The following is a 15,613-nucleotide window of genomic DNA, read 5'->3' as shown; positions in this document are numbered from 1 at the left end:
ATTTGTTGACTGAGTGAGTGAAAGAAGGAACAAAAAAGTCAAGTGCCAAGAAGTGGAAGTTGGGGAAGGATCTTTTTCCAGTTCTGTCACTAACGTGCAGTGTGACTGTGGGCAAGCTTCTTGCCCTTCTCTAGTTAACCTCATTTTCTTCAGTTGCAAAGTTAAAGAATTAGAGTTACCATCTCTTTTGGCTGTGTGCTCACATCTCGCTCTAAGGATTTTCACACCAAAATACAACTTTGTCTTTAGACATCTGTCTCACCCACTTAGCTCTATGTTCCTTGGGGGCAGAAACCAAGTTTTAGCCTGCAGTCTAAACCAGCACCACACCAGAGGCAACTAATAGTGTCGGGTGAGTGAGTGGGTGGATGGATGGATGGATGGATGGATGAAAGGTGCTCTGAAGGGGCGCCGGGGTGGCTCAGCCAGTTACGTATCTGGCTCTTGGTTTCAGCTCAGGTCATGATCTCAGGGTTGTGAATGGAGCACCGCAGCGGGCTCCAAGTGCAGCACAGAGTCTGCTTGTCCCCCTCCCTCTGGTCCTCCCCCCATGTACTCTCTCTCTCTCCCAAATAAATAAATAAAATCTTAAAAAAATAAAAAGAAAGAAAGGTGCTCTGAAGTTCCTTCCAGGGCGAGTGACTTGGGGTTCTAGAGTTCCTGTAAGCAGGGACAATTAAAAGAGGAAGTAGGTATTTTAGCTTGAACATCTTCCTCAGAGTCTTTCTGAATCCACTTCAGGGGTTCAGGCTCTTCCTGCTCTCCCACCCCCTAAGGTAGATAACAATTTGCTCCACCAGAGTGAAGACCGTGAGGGAGTGGTATGAAGGAGACCTATGACACAATCTCATTAAAGACTGTAAGACAGGGCAAATTATCACATGAGCCAAACAATAAAGTATGTAAGGGAGACCCAGCAACAGTTGTGTGGAAGGCGGGAGCCAGAGCAGGGCTTGGCTCACTTCTTCTGTAAAAAGCCACATAGTAAGTATTTTACGCTTTGTGGGCCATACTGTGTCTGCACAGCTCCTCACCTCGCTGTGGTACCAGCAGTTACAGACAATCCATAATGAACGATCGTGACTGCCTTCCGATAAAACTATGTATAGATGCAGAGGTTTCAACTACATACATTACAAAATATCACACTTGATTCGATTTCTTCAATCATTTACAAATGTAACACCGTGCGTAGCTTACAGGCAGTACACAAACGCGTGGGGAGAGGACAGTGTCGGGTGGCCTTTCTGGGAGGCTTTCAGAAGGAGGGACTTGGAAGCCAGGGAAGGACTTGGAGGGGGAGTAGCAGAGGTTTGAGTCAGAGGTGAGAGCAAGGACACACACTCAAACACTAGCAGGAGCCAGGGAAGACTCCAAGAGAATAAGCAAAGCAGGCTGGGTGGGACTGGGAGCCTGGGGGGGACTCACGCACTCGCGTCCCATTGAAAATGTGCAGCATCTGAGCTCTAGAGCTTTGCTGCCCACATGCCCCCTTTTGAGATCATCCAAACTTTCAAGAGAAGCCTGGGTTTTTCTGTAAAAGTTCCCGATTTTTAAAAATTGGCAATGAATTAAGGCTTTTTTGAAATTAAAAATTAAAAAAAAAAGAGCGGGTCAAATAGAACATGAGGAGGGGTGATTGTGGCTCATGGATCATTAGTTTGCAACTCGTGGCTTCCTAGGCTTATGGAAATCATGCCAATTGGAGTGGGGGCGGGGAGCTTCTTAACCAGGGAGTGTGCCTACAAGGGCTGGTGGGCATCCGGAAGGGGGTGCTGAAATACACCCAACAAACAAGACCTATATTCCAGGACAGTCCATTTTACTGAGACGTTTCAGAAGAAATCATTGTTACAGTAAGCACAAACGTATTTGGATAGATTGCAAAAATTATATACTTTTCCTTTTCCTTAAATTAAGAAATTTTTTCATGGGCATTACATACAGTAAAGTTCACTGAACTTATAGTACAGCTCGAAGTATTAGTTTTGCCTGATCCTGAGCTCCACATATTCTAGAGCAGATGCTGGCTGGGGTCTGGCTTCCTTCTCTCCACATGTTGTCTGAGAGACGTCCGTGTCGTTACATGTGGCGGGGGTTTGCTAGTTTTCTGGTCATGCAGTCTTGCTCTGTTTACCTATCTTACTACCAATGGAAATTCGACTTGTGTCCAGTGTTTGGATTTTACGAGTGACATTGCTATGACCATGTGTGGACATAGGCGCTGGCTTCCTGGGGTCTATGCCCCACGTGCACTTGCTGGTGGTACGGCTGCTGTATGTCTCAGAGGAGGTAGTACTTGCTGTGTGTGGCTTCAGACTCTACCCCCAGGCCCCCAGGGACCCAAGTCCACTCTCCAGGGACTCGCTGTGTTTCCACCTGGAGTGCTAAGCACTGAATCCCCATTTTCCAGATGGAGAAAATGAGACTCAGAAATGTTGGGCACCATGTCCCAGAGCACATAGTGTGCTCTTTAAAAGGGGCAGTTAGGTGACCACACTGGAAAATCTGAGAACACTGGTGTAGGGGTAAGGGCATGGAATGAAGGGCCAGAAGACAGAGACCAATAGACGGTACCATTATTAGCATCATTTTGTTGATAACCACATGGAGGCTCAGAGAGCAAGCTGATTTGTCTGAAGCCAAGTAAATATTAAGGGGAGACCCTTCATTTAAATCCAGAGTCAGTCAACTCCAGAGTCATGTTTTTAACTGCTCTGCTCTAAAGCCTGGGCGTGAGCCCCTGTATTTTCACCTGCCCAGCATCTATTTCTCTCCTCTCACTGACGGCATCCCAGTGTCCTTTGGGGAGGCATCCAGTGGCTATCTGATGCAGTCTCAGTGGGCTGTCACTCTAAGTGCCCTCCACCCTGGGCCAAGGTGCAGGCCTGGGACCCGGCCGAGCACTAGGGTGAAGGGCACCAAGTGTCTAAGACACCTAGGGTGCAAAAATTTTTTTTAAAGATTTTATTTATTTATCTGACAGAGAGAAACAGAGGGAGAGAGGGAACACAAGCAGGGGGAGTGGGAGAGGGAGAAGCAGGCTTCCTGCTGATCAGGGAGCCGGATGCGGGGCTCAATCCCAGGACCCTGGGATCATGACCTGAGCCGAAGGCAGATGCTCAACGACTGAGCCACCCAGGCGCCCGTAGGGTGCAAAATTTAAGGATGCACTGACTCTCAGGGCCAGACAAGTACAGGGTCAGCCTCCCTTCATCCCAGCCCGGCAAGGGACCCAAGCTCAGCCAGCTCCACCCTCCTTAAGCAATCTGGATCTTGAGAGAAGGGGCATCTGTCCTTCTGGGGGTGACAGCCTGAGTGGATTGCCCATTCCCACCTGGTTCTTCTCTTTTGGGGAGGTCTAACTATAACCCCTGCACTCTCATTCATTCTCTGTGTTGCTCATATCTATGCATTAAATTCCCTTTTTGCACCAGGTAGGCAGGTGGGGTTGGTTTCTGTACCTTTTTTTTTTGAGAGAAAGAAAGTGCAAGTGGGGGTGGTGGGGGTGGAGGGGCAGCGGGAGAAGGAGAGACAGAATCTTAAGCAGCCTCCATGCCCGGCACAGATCTCACAACGCTGAGATCATGACCTGAGCGAAAATCAAGAGTCGGGTGCTTAACCACTTGAGCCACCTAGGCGCCCCTTTTTCTGCACCTTTTAAAGAGCACACTATGTGCTCTGGGACATGGTGCCCAACATTTCTGAGTCTCATTTTCTCCATCTGGAAAATGGGGATTCAGTGCTTAGCACTCCAGGTGGGAACACAGCAAGTCCCTGGGGAGGGGATGCCTCTGAGCCCTGCTTCCTAACTCTGGCTCCCTGGGGAGTCTTCACAGTCTGATGCCCAGGCTGGCATCTCATCCTGATGCATTCAGAGTCTCTGGGGGTGGGCCCAGGCAGACCCCACCTGCACCTCCCCCTGGTGGTTATTATAACGAGCACCCAGGGCTGAGAACAACTGTGGGAAACAAGCCTGGGGTTTCTGCGAGTACTTCTGCAAGGCTCCATGGCTCCATGCCTGGGACTTTACTATAGGCATTACAGTGGCCTTCATCTGGGCCCAGCCAGATGGGAAGAGGAGCAAGAACCACTTATCTGCCTTAGGCCTCCCTTATCCCTGGGTTTTCAAGGATCCCACCAGCAGCCGCGAGAAAGCCAGCGGGCTTAGCTCAAAATCCTTAGGCAATTGGAGGAGGCTGTGTCTGGTAGTTGCTGAGGGGTCTGAAATCCCAGAGATTAGGGCCATCAAGAGGTCATTTGGGCCATTTCCTGGCCCTTGGGCAGGAGGCACTGGCAGGGGCCCTGGAATAGTCAGCAGGACAGCTGGGTTCAAGTCTCAACCCTGCCAGACACCAACCAGTGAAACTGTGCAAGCCACAGCAGCTTGGTACCCTCAACCTGGGCACATCCAAGGACTCTGATTTAGAGGCCAGGGGAGGGCCCCCACAATCCGTGGGCACCCCGATGATCCTGATGGCTGCTGGGCTCTGCATCGTGTCCCTGAGGCTGAATTATCAGGATAATTCTGAAGAGGGAAGCAGAGCTGAGCATCATAGCCGGGGCTGCGTCAGGGAAGATGGCATGCTTTGGACGGCGAGACAGAAGTGTGTAAGCCAGACACCGACCTGAAGCAGTCCCTAAACACCAGGCCCTTGGTTTGCTCAACTGTTACTTGTTGGAGTGGGACCTACTGTGTGTCATATAAATTCCAGCTCCCACATCTATTCCTCTATCAGTCACTCTTTTTTTTTTTTTAATTTTTAAAATTTGAGTATAGTTGACACACAATGTCACATTAGTTTCAGGGGTACAACATAATGATTCAACTTCTCTATACATTATACTATGCTCACTACCAATGTAACCACCATCTGCCACCACACAATGTTGTTACAATATCATTGACTATATTCCTTATGAATCACTCACATTGTCCTATTTAGGTATAACTAGGCCTGAGAAGTCCTTTAGATTCGCTTACAAACACTATACTCTGACAACTGCAAGCAGCTTTATGCAGAGCTGTCATCTAGTATTTCAGGCAATTTTCATAATTTCCTGAGATGGGGGCAGACTGGACTGATCATCTCTACTTGTAGCACAAAACCCTCATTGGTTACATGGCCAGTAAGAGTCAATAAGCAGAGGGGCTCAAATCTAAACTTAGATACCTGATCCAAAATTCAATAATCCTGGACCAAGATTATCTATCTCTCTGCTTGCCCATCCATTCACCCATCCATCCACCCACTCATCTATCCATCCACCCGTCTATCCACCCATCCATCCGTGTGTCCATCTATCCATGCATTGCTAACTTACTTTCATCTGCTTATTTCTGTCATCTATTTAATGCCCTCATCTATTTCTATGTATCCATTTATCATGAGTTTGTCTCTATAATAATCTATCTATTCAATTTAGCAAACATTTATTCAGAGCCCGTCATGTGTCATACAGTCTCCCTACTTATATCTCCTGCTTTCACTGTCTATATACCTCATCTTCCCCCTGAATGCTTTCTTCTCCAACCTTTCTGCAGGACCCATAATCTGTGTGACCACAATCTCCATTTGCCTCTCTCCTGACTTCCACTCTTCCCCAATGGCATGTGAGTAGACCCCTGGTCCTTTCTTGACTGCTTTGACCTGGTTCCTCTATTCCTGCCCCATGGTAGACTCCAGGGAAATACTGATTGACTGGATGACTGGACCCTCAACTAGGCTGTTTGCATCATTTCTTTTATAGGGTTCTGTCCTCCTCAGTTCCCAGTCTAGGGCCATGGACATGGTAAATGTTTTATTCATAATGGTTGCTTTGAATTCACTGTCCTTGGGAGTTGGAAAGGACTTTTCAACTTTTATTCATTCAACAAAACTTGCATAGATTCGCTTGCTAGATGTACTTGCAGGCACAGAGATTACGGACTACAGCCTTATTTTACAGTTGGGGAGAGGGAAGCTCTGAGAAGGACAGGGGCTTGCTCAAGGTTCCACAGCTATGGCAGAGCCTTGAGGACAGTGAAGAGATTGTTACTACTTTAGACCCAGACAGCTCCTGAGTTCCCCATAGAGACAGATGGTGTGTGCTTGAAAGTCCCTAGAGGGGAGGTGTTGGGAAACCACGAACTACCGTACCAAGTCAAACCAGTCAGGCCTCATCAAAAGCCGTGCAGAGCCGCCTTCTGGGTGGCAGGGAGAGCCTGAGTCAGTCCTCGCCTGCACAGATGACATCAGGGTGACCAGGGGCTGTCAAGGGAAGGAGGGTGTGGCACTGAGGGAAGGAAGTGGAAGGGAAGGGAAGGGAAATAGGAGGAAGGGAAGGGAAGTAGGGGGCCCCATCCGAGTGGTGGAGTCTAGTTCCAAGGACACTCCAATTAGGCCAGACTTTCCATCCTTCTTGGGAAATATCCTGCTAACTCTGCCCCTTCTCTATGTTACAGTCAGACTCACAGGATGTGATGTCAGTGTTTATCTAGCTCAGAGGTTCTCAAACTTGAATGAGCCCCAGAATGACCTGGAGAGCTCCAAGTGTGGGTGGATCTCTGTGTAGTCCATGAAAAGACCCCAAGACAAACCGTTGAGTGAATATGTTGCAGGATGACACACAAGACACTATGGTAACAACCACCCTCCTTCCCCAAACAAACAGAACCCTCCAGATGCTATATATTTCATTCTGGTATATTTATGTATGAATATAAATATCTACAAAGGTTACACACCTAAATGATTATATTGGTTGCCTTTGGAGAAGGTATTTGTGGTGGTGGCAAAGAGAACTTTAACCTTCAGTGTACTGTTTTATTATTTCACGAGGAAAATGTATCATGTTTTATTTGTGTAAATGCAAAATTTAAATAAGATTTCTCCAAATTTTTTTGCCCATTTTATCTGGTTGGAAGTGTGAGAATCTGCATTTTAACCAAGTTTCTGGGGGCTTCTGTGCAGCTGATCCATGAAGTGCACTTTGAGAAAAGCTAGTCTAGCCCACCATTGTACAGATGAGTAACTTGGGAGGCAGAGAGGGTAAGGAACTTGCCTAAAACCACACAGCATGGCAGTGACTGAGTTGGGACCTGAGCCCAGGATGCTTACTCCAAGGCGGTGCTCTCTCTCTTACACATGGTGACTCGAGAAGGAAAGCCACCAGGAGAGTGAACATGAAGGCAGTAGACAAATTTCCAGAGCAAAGTGGGAGGGGCTGGGGCTCCGTGCACCCCTGAGTCAGACCAGTTGGCAGCCTCTGGGGTGTGGGTAGGGGACACAAGGACAGTGGTGGAGTGAGAAGGGCAAATATTGCCCATCTTTCTAACTTTTCTTTGAGCTGCCCTGTTCTAGCCCTTCACCCTTCTGCATTCCCCGGCCCTTGTGCAGTTTTCGTCTGAGCGCTTCCTGTTTCCAGAAGGAACAGTGGCTCTTGGGAGGACGGCCTTGGAACCAGTGACTGTAGGCAACCCCTTCTGTCTCCTGACCTCAGCTGCGCCATTGATCACCTGTACAGGGGACTGAATCAGCGGCCCTTAAACCTGGCTGTGCACCCTCTTGGAGGCTCATTTAAGAAGCAGAATCCTGGGCCCCTCTGTAATGGGGGTGGGGCCTGGAATGTGCCTTTTTAACATCCCCCCTCCCCCCTCCCACCAGATGATTCCTACAGGTCTGAAGTTAGAAAACTACTGGGCTACTAGTCTGTCTTCCCTGAGCAGCCTTCCCTGGACAACCAGTCCTGAGGTCTGGCCTGTGAGGAGGGCCTGGGGTGCTGAAGAAGCCAGAGTGGCCAGCGATCCCTGCTCCCAGGAGACCGGAGCCCCTCTCCCTGCCACCTTGGTTCCGGGGTTCCAGCCTGAGGGCCAGCCTCTTCATAACCTGGGCAGAATGTCTGGAATGTGGCTGCTGAGGGAGACAGGGCTGCCTGGGCTGCCAGAGCTGCCTCTGGAATTCAGGCAGCAGAGAGTAGACTCCTGCCCCTGAGGGCCTCTGCCCTGATGGCCTTCAAGTGACCCAGCAGGACCCAGGCACCAAGGGCGGGGAGGAAGGGAGGCTGTGAGACCCTGAACAGGTCAGCAAAGCTGACACTAGGCCTCAGTTTCTTCATCTGTAAAATCACATCCTCCTTCTCGACACTCATGGCCCTGCAGCATCCCCAAAGCAATTTCACATCTATCCATCCTCCGCATCGCACACATTTCCTTAGCACCATGTGAAGAGCTATGGGAAATTCACAGATGAATTAGACACCAGACTGATCCAGAAAACGACCACTTTTTGCCTCAGGCATCCTGCTTAGTGTTTTATTGATTCATCCCTTATTTAATCCCGACAATTCCTGCAAGATAAGAACCGCTACTACCTCCGTATGGCAGATGAGGACATTGCTACCCAGAGAGGCTAAGTAACTTGTCCTAGGCCACACAGCTGCACATACAGATGGCAGCGCTGGGGTTGAATCCATCTATCTAATTTCAAATCCAAACCTCACCCTGTGCTCCCTTCCCCCTGACAAATACGGCAAGGGGGATGAGGACCACACAGTGATCTCCCGCCCTGACCTCACTGTGAGACCTGAACAAGGCAGTCTGCTCCACAAGGGCCCGGGAACCCTCGCAGTTGGTGGGGAGGCGCAGTGGGGGAGATTAAGAGATGCCCGTGAGCAGGCAGCCTTGTGATGGACCAGGTGGGTGCACAACCAGGTAGACGCAGGAGGGATGGCAGTCTGCACAGAGGCCCAGCATGAGCAAAGGGACGGGGTTCGGTCAAGGCTGGGCAGCAGCAGGCGGGCCCATGGGCCCAACCGGCTGCATCACCTGCCGGACCCAGTGCAAAGTGGCGATGATGGGAACCTGATGCCAAATTAATTGAGATTCCAAGACAGATACAGCGGAGCATTGAATCGAGTGTGAGGCCTTTCTAAATGCGGGTGGCAAGTCCTTGGATCCAAATCTTGTGATTTGGTTGGAGCATCACATAAAGGGGGAGGCTAGAAGCATGTGTTTCTTGTTTTTTGTTTTTCTTTTTAAATAAATGAAGTTGTTTTACTTGAAGAACCTTTAACAGAAAAGTATAATAAGTCATCCCATAAATGTTGACACAGAGATCTTAAAATATGCCTTGGAATGAGTCCTCAGTTATGTCCCTTTTGCCTTCCAGAATTAAATAAAGCCATCACCCAACAATTATTTCCTAGAAACAGTTTAAAAATTAAAACAAATAAGAAGAAAAAAAACCCAGCCACTATCACCACCATCCCCATCAGCAGCAGCAAAAAGATCCATCAACAGACTCAGGCCTGAAGTGGGGACACATCCCACTTTCATGGTAGATGGAGTGGCCTCAATATTTGCTTTCACACTTGGTTAAATATGTCCATGATAGAAGCATGGGTTTTAGAAGTAGATAAACTGAGTTCAAATCCTCGATCTCCCGTTTAAGGGTATGACGACCTTGGACAAGTCACTTTAAACTCTCTGAATCTCAGTTCCTTCCTCTGCAAAATGAGAATGAAAATAATAGTATCTCATCAGGACGATTTATTTGAGGATCATAGGAGATGATGCTTAGCCTAGCACTTAATAAATTATAACAAATGTGAGTTACTATTACCACAATCATTATTATTGCTGTTGTTACTACACAAGAGGGAGAAAGGGGAGATGAGTCTGGAAATGTAGCACATGGTTGTGGAGAAGGGGACATGGGAGGGGTACTGGTTCCCTGGCCAGAAGCACATCTGAGCCCCAAGTCTGGGGGCAGGTAAAGGTGGGGATAACAGCAGAGGCTCTGTTTCCAGACCTCAGAGTGACTCCCCCCCTCCCAGCTTCCTAATGGGGTGACCTAACCAAGGCCACTGAACCAGCCAGCCCGGCTCCAGTAGCTCTCAGCACCAGAGCCCCACCTGCCAGCGCCAGCCTGGGGCAGGCTGACTGAGGGCCGATTGGCAGCAGATGAGCTCATGCTCACCGGCTCGGCCAACAAGGCCGGACGCTTCTCCTGGCAGGAGCCTGTCAGAACTGCCAGCTGGGGGTCAGGATGAGCTGGAGGGCCCGGTGGTGCCCAGGTGCCCATGGCCAGCAGGTCTGCTGAGTGTTTGATTACATTCCCGAGCACCCCAGGCAATGCCAGGGCTGGCTGTTCCAACTCCTGCTGGGTCCCGTCTGTCCGCTGCAGAGCTGACATCCCAAGCTCGGCCCCCACGGCCCACCTGCCTTCCACCTTCTGCTTCCCCCTCTCGGCTGCAGGCTGCAGCCCTCACAGAGCCAGGTGGCCTCGGCCCCCGATGACTTCATCCTCCTTAAAGGCATCGTGTCCCTTTGACAGCCAGGCCTCTAGAGCCTTTCCTGTCCACAGGTCCACAGCCCAGACTCCAGGGTCTCTGCTCTGTACCTATCTCCCAGCCTCACTCCCATCCTGCTGTGTGACCCTCTCCAGGGAGAAGGCAGTGTGATGGAAGGGACCCCAGCCCTGGAAATGACAGGTGCATTTCAAGTTCATTGACATGCTGTCTCAAAGTAGCCAGTCCCTCAGCCAGCTGTCCCCAGTGAGCTGAATCTTCTCTCGAGGCTGGTCTTCCCAGGTGGACCCCACTCACTGGGCACCTACTCTGGGTATACAACACATACGCATAATGCAGGAACACAGCAGTTCCCTCCAGCAGTCCCAGGGTGTTTCCTTGGGACTGTCCTGGTCGTAGCACTGAAAGTCCTGATCCCTGGGAACCCCTCAGCCCTGGGCCAGCCTGGATGCTGGTCAGCTGACCCTGCACACACATCTGTGATATGCTGTCTGTCTCTGATGATGTGTGTCTGATTTTCACTGAAGAAACCTGAGACTTTAGCCTGCCCCAAAAGGAATCAAAAGGGTGCGGTCTGTTGAAAATGAAAATAATACGACCTGTGCTTTCAGACTTTATGGGCGCCCTGAAGTTGGCCACCTAGTCAGAGTTTTCATCACTGCTCAGGTCCCCCCTTTATACTCTGTCCCATGGCAAATGTGGATAGATTGTTCTGGAAAGGAAAACCTAGGAGGGAGGAGAAAGAGCTCATCCAGTCCACAGGGTAATACGGCTTTCCTCAGGCACGTAGGGGGGTGGACAGAGACTATTCGCTAGGTCTCTCTTTAGAAGCTGACAACATCCTTGTAAAGAATATTAGAATTTTAGAACATCAGAGCTAGGAGTTAAAGATCTGAGTTCAAACACCTGCTTTGTTGAGATAGGGAAATTTAGGTGCCTACAGATGATTCAGATCACATGTAATTCCTTTTAATACAATGTGTCTGGTGCTGTGTGGGAAACCCTGGTGCTCCAGGCCCACCCAGGTGATGCCGGGGATGCTGGTGACGCCAACGTGCTGTCTTGGTGGAGAACCCCTGAGTTAGACAGAGGTCCATCCCTGAGGAGCTTACAGTGGAGCGGGCCAGGCTGAAGAGAGGCACATAGGAAGTAGAACCCAAAGCAGAGGGTCACACAGGAGGTTCCGTCAGAGGGCTGCACGGGGACGGACAGACCCAGGAGAGTGCAGCCCAGTGGTTCAGGAGTTCAGACAGAAGGGAGCTTGAAACTTAGCTTAGTCTAGACCTGTGACCTTGGGCAAGTAATTAAAGCTTTTCTGAGCTTCAGTTTCTTCATCTGAAAAATAGAGCATGATAACAGTGCTTAATCCACTATGGTGGTGTTCAGAGAAATGAGATAATCCCCGCAGAGTGCTGAGTTGAGTGCCTGACATAAAGATTAGCTATTATTGTTATTATTACTTCTCACTCAGGTCAGGGGCATGGTTGGGGGAGCTCACGGAGGGGAGGTGGCCTATGGGCTGTACTAGGATAGGGACAATCTTAGATGTCCAGAAAGCTGTCTTCAAGAAGTCTCCAGGTATGCTTGGGGGACCCTGAGGAGTCCAATTTCCCTGGTGCACAGGGCACTAGAGGCCAGCAGATGCCCCGGTCAGGTCCTGGGGCCAGAAGGAAGAAGGACCAGGGCCTGGGTCAGGAGTGACGGGGAAGTGGAGAGGGGATGAATGTCAGTGGCATTACAGGGTTCTGCAATCCATACCAATATTCATCCCTCCCTTCCCTCCCTAGGCTGCAGGCTGCTCTGCACTGGACAGGCTGAAGGCCAGCTTTGGCCTAGATAGGGACCTGAGGGAAGACAGCCGCCTGCTATTCCGCACATGACTAGTCAAAGGGCTCATGGGGCCACTCAGCCACCTTCCCTCGGGTTAATGCCTAATCGGCCGAGACTCAGAGACTTGGGCGGCAATCAGTCAGGTGGATAATTGCCCAGGTTAGTCTTCCCACTGGAGCTCCCCTCATGCTGCCTATCCCCAGGCCTCTCATCCAGGGCTGAGGTAGCTTGCAGGAGAGAGGCCTGGGGGATTCTCCTCTGGACGTCTTGGGCAACATACCATGGCAGCCTGCTTGGCACCGTGGTCCTCCCCAGTGCTAGTGACAGATCCCCAAGCGTGCAGTCCACAGTGGCTTCATGAACGAATAGCTCCTGAGAGCTGGGAAAGAGCCAAGAGCCTCATTACTCCTTCATAAGCACCGAGACCAGAACCTTAATGCTTCCAGTTATCCTTAGGGTCCAGCCTAAACTCCTAGAAAACCACATCCTAGCCATAAAAACAGACCTCAGTTGTGGTCACATGGCAGAGAAAACAGACCTGTTCTGAGCAGCCCCAGGAATTGTCAGCCCATTTAAAAATCGAGGAAACAGAGACTTGGCAAATTTAAATCATCTGCCTTGGATCACATAGCTTATAATAATGGTAATAATAAAGATATGTAGAATTTTTTTTTTAAAGATTTTATTTATTTATTTGACAGAGAAAGAGACAGCGAGAGAGGGAACACAAGCAAGGGGAGTGGGAGAGGGAGAAGCAGGCTTCCTGCCGAGCAGGGAGCCCGATGTGGGGCTCGATCCCAGGACCCTGGGATCATGACCTGAGCCGAAGGCAGACGCTTAACGACTGAGCCACCCAGGCGCCCCGAGATATGTAGAATTCTTGTTTATTATGCAGGTTCAAGGGTTGGGGCTCAGCTGAACATCAAATAAAGATGCCAAGAGTCAGAACTGACTGCTGGGAGAGGTAATGAGCTCCCTATAATTAGAGGTATGCAAGCAAAGTCTCACTTATTCACCAGGGAAGCTGCAGAGGGGCTGCAAGTCCTGGGGAGCGGGGAAGGGACTGGATAGATGGTTGTAGAGTCATTTTCAACTTGGGGTGGGGGGTGGCCAGGAACTGTTTCGTTTACCTCTATGTCCCCAGCACCAGCTACAGTCCCTGGAAGAGGGTAGGTATAGAGTCTCACAGAAAACAAGCAAATGAATGCATTCTATAACTAAGAAGCACAGCAGCGAGAGAGGGAGGAGGGCTAATTCCTGTCTGACTTTTCTTCCCTTCCCTTAAAACACTGGTTCTCAACCCAGGGAGCACATTAGAGTCATCTGGGGAACCACAGCAGAGAGGCACCCCATAAATCGTACCAAAACTAAGATGTCTTGCTTCCCAGTGAGATGTAGGCTCTGTGCTTGGCACTTTACACACATTATCTATCCCATGAATCTGCACAACCTTATGAAGCCGGGATTCTTGGTACCCCCATTTCACAGATGGGGCAGCCAGAGCTTGGAGAGGTTAAGCCGCTTATGGAGAAAGTCACAGCTAGTAACAGTAAGAAGAAGAATCACCTCTTACAGGAGACTTTCCCTGCTAAGTGATTTCCATTTAACCTTTATCTCATTGACTCCTCATGAGGTAAGAGTTATTATTATCCCCATCTTTTCAAAAAGGGAAACTGAGGCTCTGACTCAGTATTTCCCCCAAGGTTACTGAGCTTGTAGGTGGGAGCACCAGGGTTTTGAACTGGGCCTGGGGCAGGAGTGGGGGTGTGGGGGTGGTCTCAGACCTGTAGTGTCAGGGAGGAATGTGGAGGGAACACTGGCTGAGAGCTTAGCAACCCGGGTCCTTCCCCAGTCCCCTCATGGTCTCTGTTGGTCCCCCCGCGAGTATTACCTGCCTAGGGCCTCAGTTTATCCCTCTGTCAAACCCAGGAGGGAGGTGGAGATGCGCCTGATTTCTCAGCAACTTTCCAGCCGTCATTTTCCATGACTCGATTCCCCACTGTGAGTTCTGGGCCACAAACCAGTTGGCTTCCTCCCTCCCTCTCCGTGAGACAGAGAGCTGGCAGGAGGGGATGATCCGCCTCAATTCGCCCACCTCTTTTTTCCTCCTCCCCCTCCTGGGCTGGGACACACCTACTCCAACTTTCTCAGCAGCCTCTCCGGAGTGCGAGTGCTTCGGGCTTTCCTGCTCTGAGTCTCTGCACCTCCCTCGGGAGCCTGTCAGCCTGGTTCGTGTGGAAAGGGCTCCAGCCCAGCAGCCCACCCTGGGGCACCCTCCCCTACCTGAAGGGCATAGGTAAGGACTGCTGGAGGATGGGTGGTTGGGGGAGGGGGTTGCAAAGCGAATCCATTCTTGTGCCTTGTTCCAGAGCAGGTGGGGGCATTCCAAGGCTCTTGGACGGTGGGGACAGGACCAGGATTTGAAAGGGGCAGGCATGGTGGGGGTAGGGCAGGGACACCTGGGCCCCAGGTGCCTAGGTACGCTGAATGAAGCCAGAGATGTAGCCAGCCCAAGCCTGCGGGCTGGGGATTGGGGCCCAGGAATGGACAAGGCCAGGATTTTGATCTCATGAAGGAGCAAGGTCATATTTGCACGTGTGAAAAGTTGGAGTCGTGTCCTTGGAAGAATGAAAGTCTCCGCATAGGCTTTCTGAAGATGAGCCTTCCGGGGGATGTGGTGACATTTTCTTGCATGGTTTTAGAGGGGAAGTGCTGGGGCCAGGGAACCAAGAAGTGCTGGCTTCTTGTGTGTGTCCAGGGGGGCAAAGGAGTCCTATTACAGAAAAGCCACCTGGTGTAGAGGAGGGAAGGAGGGCTTGCGGGACAGTCAGATAACCTGGCCAGCCCTGGCTCTTGTGTGGCTCTTGAGGCACCCTGATTAGAACCTCAGCTGTCCTGGCTATAAAATGAGGGTGCTCACCATCTCTGAGGGTTGTAAAAGGCTGTGAGTCTGAGAGACAGCAGAGGCAGCCCCGGCGTGGGGTGAGTGGGAACAGTTCTGCTCCCCTGTCTTGGGGGAAGCAGGAATCCGATGCATATCTTTGGAGGCAGGTGAGCTGAAGTGGAACGCTGAGCAGAGCCACCAGGCCAGAGTTCAGCCCTCCACTGCAGAGAGGGTGTGCTATATGCCCCAACTGTGGGGAGCAGCAGAGCATGCTGGGGTTTGCTGAGGGCTCAGAAGGGCTGCCTCTGTTCCCTGCCACACTCTGGCGCTGGCGGCCTTGGTTCAGGAGAGAGAGGTAGAGAAGCAGGCTCGGGGCTCCTTTTACAGATGGGGAGCTGAACCTGGGCAGATTAACAGAGCCCTCCGTGCAGAGCACTCCTAATAGTTACTGTTACTGTTGATCCTGGCTGAATGCTTCCTGTGTTTAGGGACTGGGCTGAGTATGCATGGTCATTTGAAAATTGTGAGTTTTTGAAGGAGGATGGAAAGAGAATTTCATTATTCATGTCTCTGAAACTCACAGGCTGTGTGGTGTAAGATGGTTCCATA

The 15,613-nt window shown here is 50.5% G+C and overlaps 2 protein-coding genes across 4 annotated transcripts in view; one reads left to right on the top strand and one right to left on the bottom strand.

Moving 5' to 3' along the window:
• The window catches only part of SLC36A1 (solute carrier family 36 member 1), a 275,737-nt gene that overhangs the window by 125,828 nt on the left and 134,296 nt on the right, over positions 1–15,613 (bottom strand). The window contains exon 11 of one of the 3 annotated variants that reach the window (XM_078066765.1): positions 9,469–9,486. The exons of the other annotated variants lie outside the window; for them this stretch is intronic. Within the exon in view, the coding sequence (XP_077922891.1) occupies positions 9,485–9,486 (2 nt within the window). The 3' untranslated portion in view covers positions 9,469–9,484. Of the gene's footprint in view, positions 1–9,468; positions 9,487–15,613 lie in introns of those variants that run through there. 3 annotated transcript variants of the gene reach the window in all.
• The window catches only part of FAT2 (FAT atypical cadherin 2), an 81,782-nt gene continuing 80,345 nt past the window's right edge, over positions 14,177–15,613 (top strand). The window contains exon 1 of the mRNA XM_078066758.1: positions 14,177–14,416. The gene's annotated coding sequence lies outside the window, so the exon portion shown is untranslated. The remainder of the gene's footprint in view (positions 14,417–15,613) is intronic.

The sequence above is a fragment of the Halichoerus grypus genome, chromosome 2 (genome assembly GCF_964656455.1).
Source record: "Halichoerus grypus chromosome 2, mHalGry1.hap1.1, whole genome shotgun sequence".
Lineage (NCBI taxonomy): Eukaryota > Metazoa > Chordata > Mammalia > Carnivora > Phocidae > Halichoerus > Halichoerus grypus.
The sequence above is the reverse complement of the archived record's forward strand: the minus strand, read 5'-3'. Positions and strand labels throughout refer to the sequence as shown.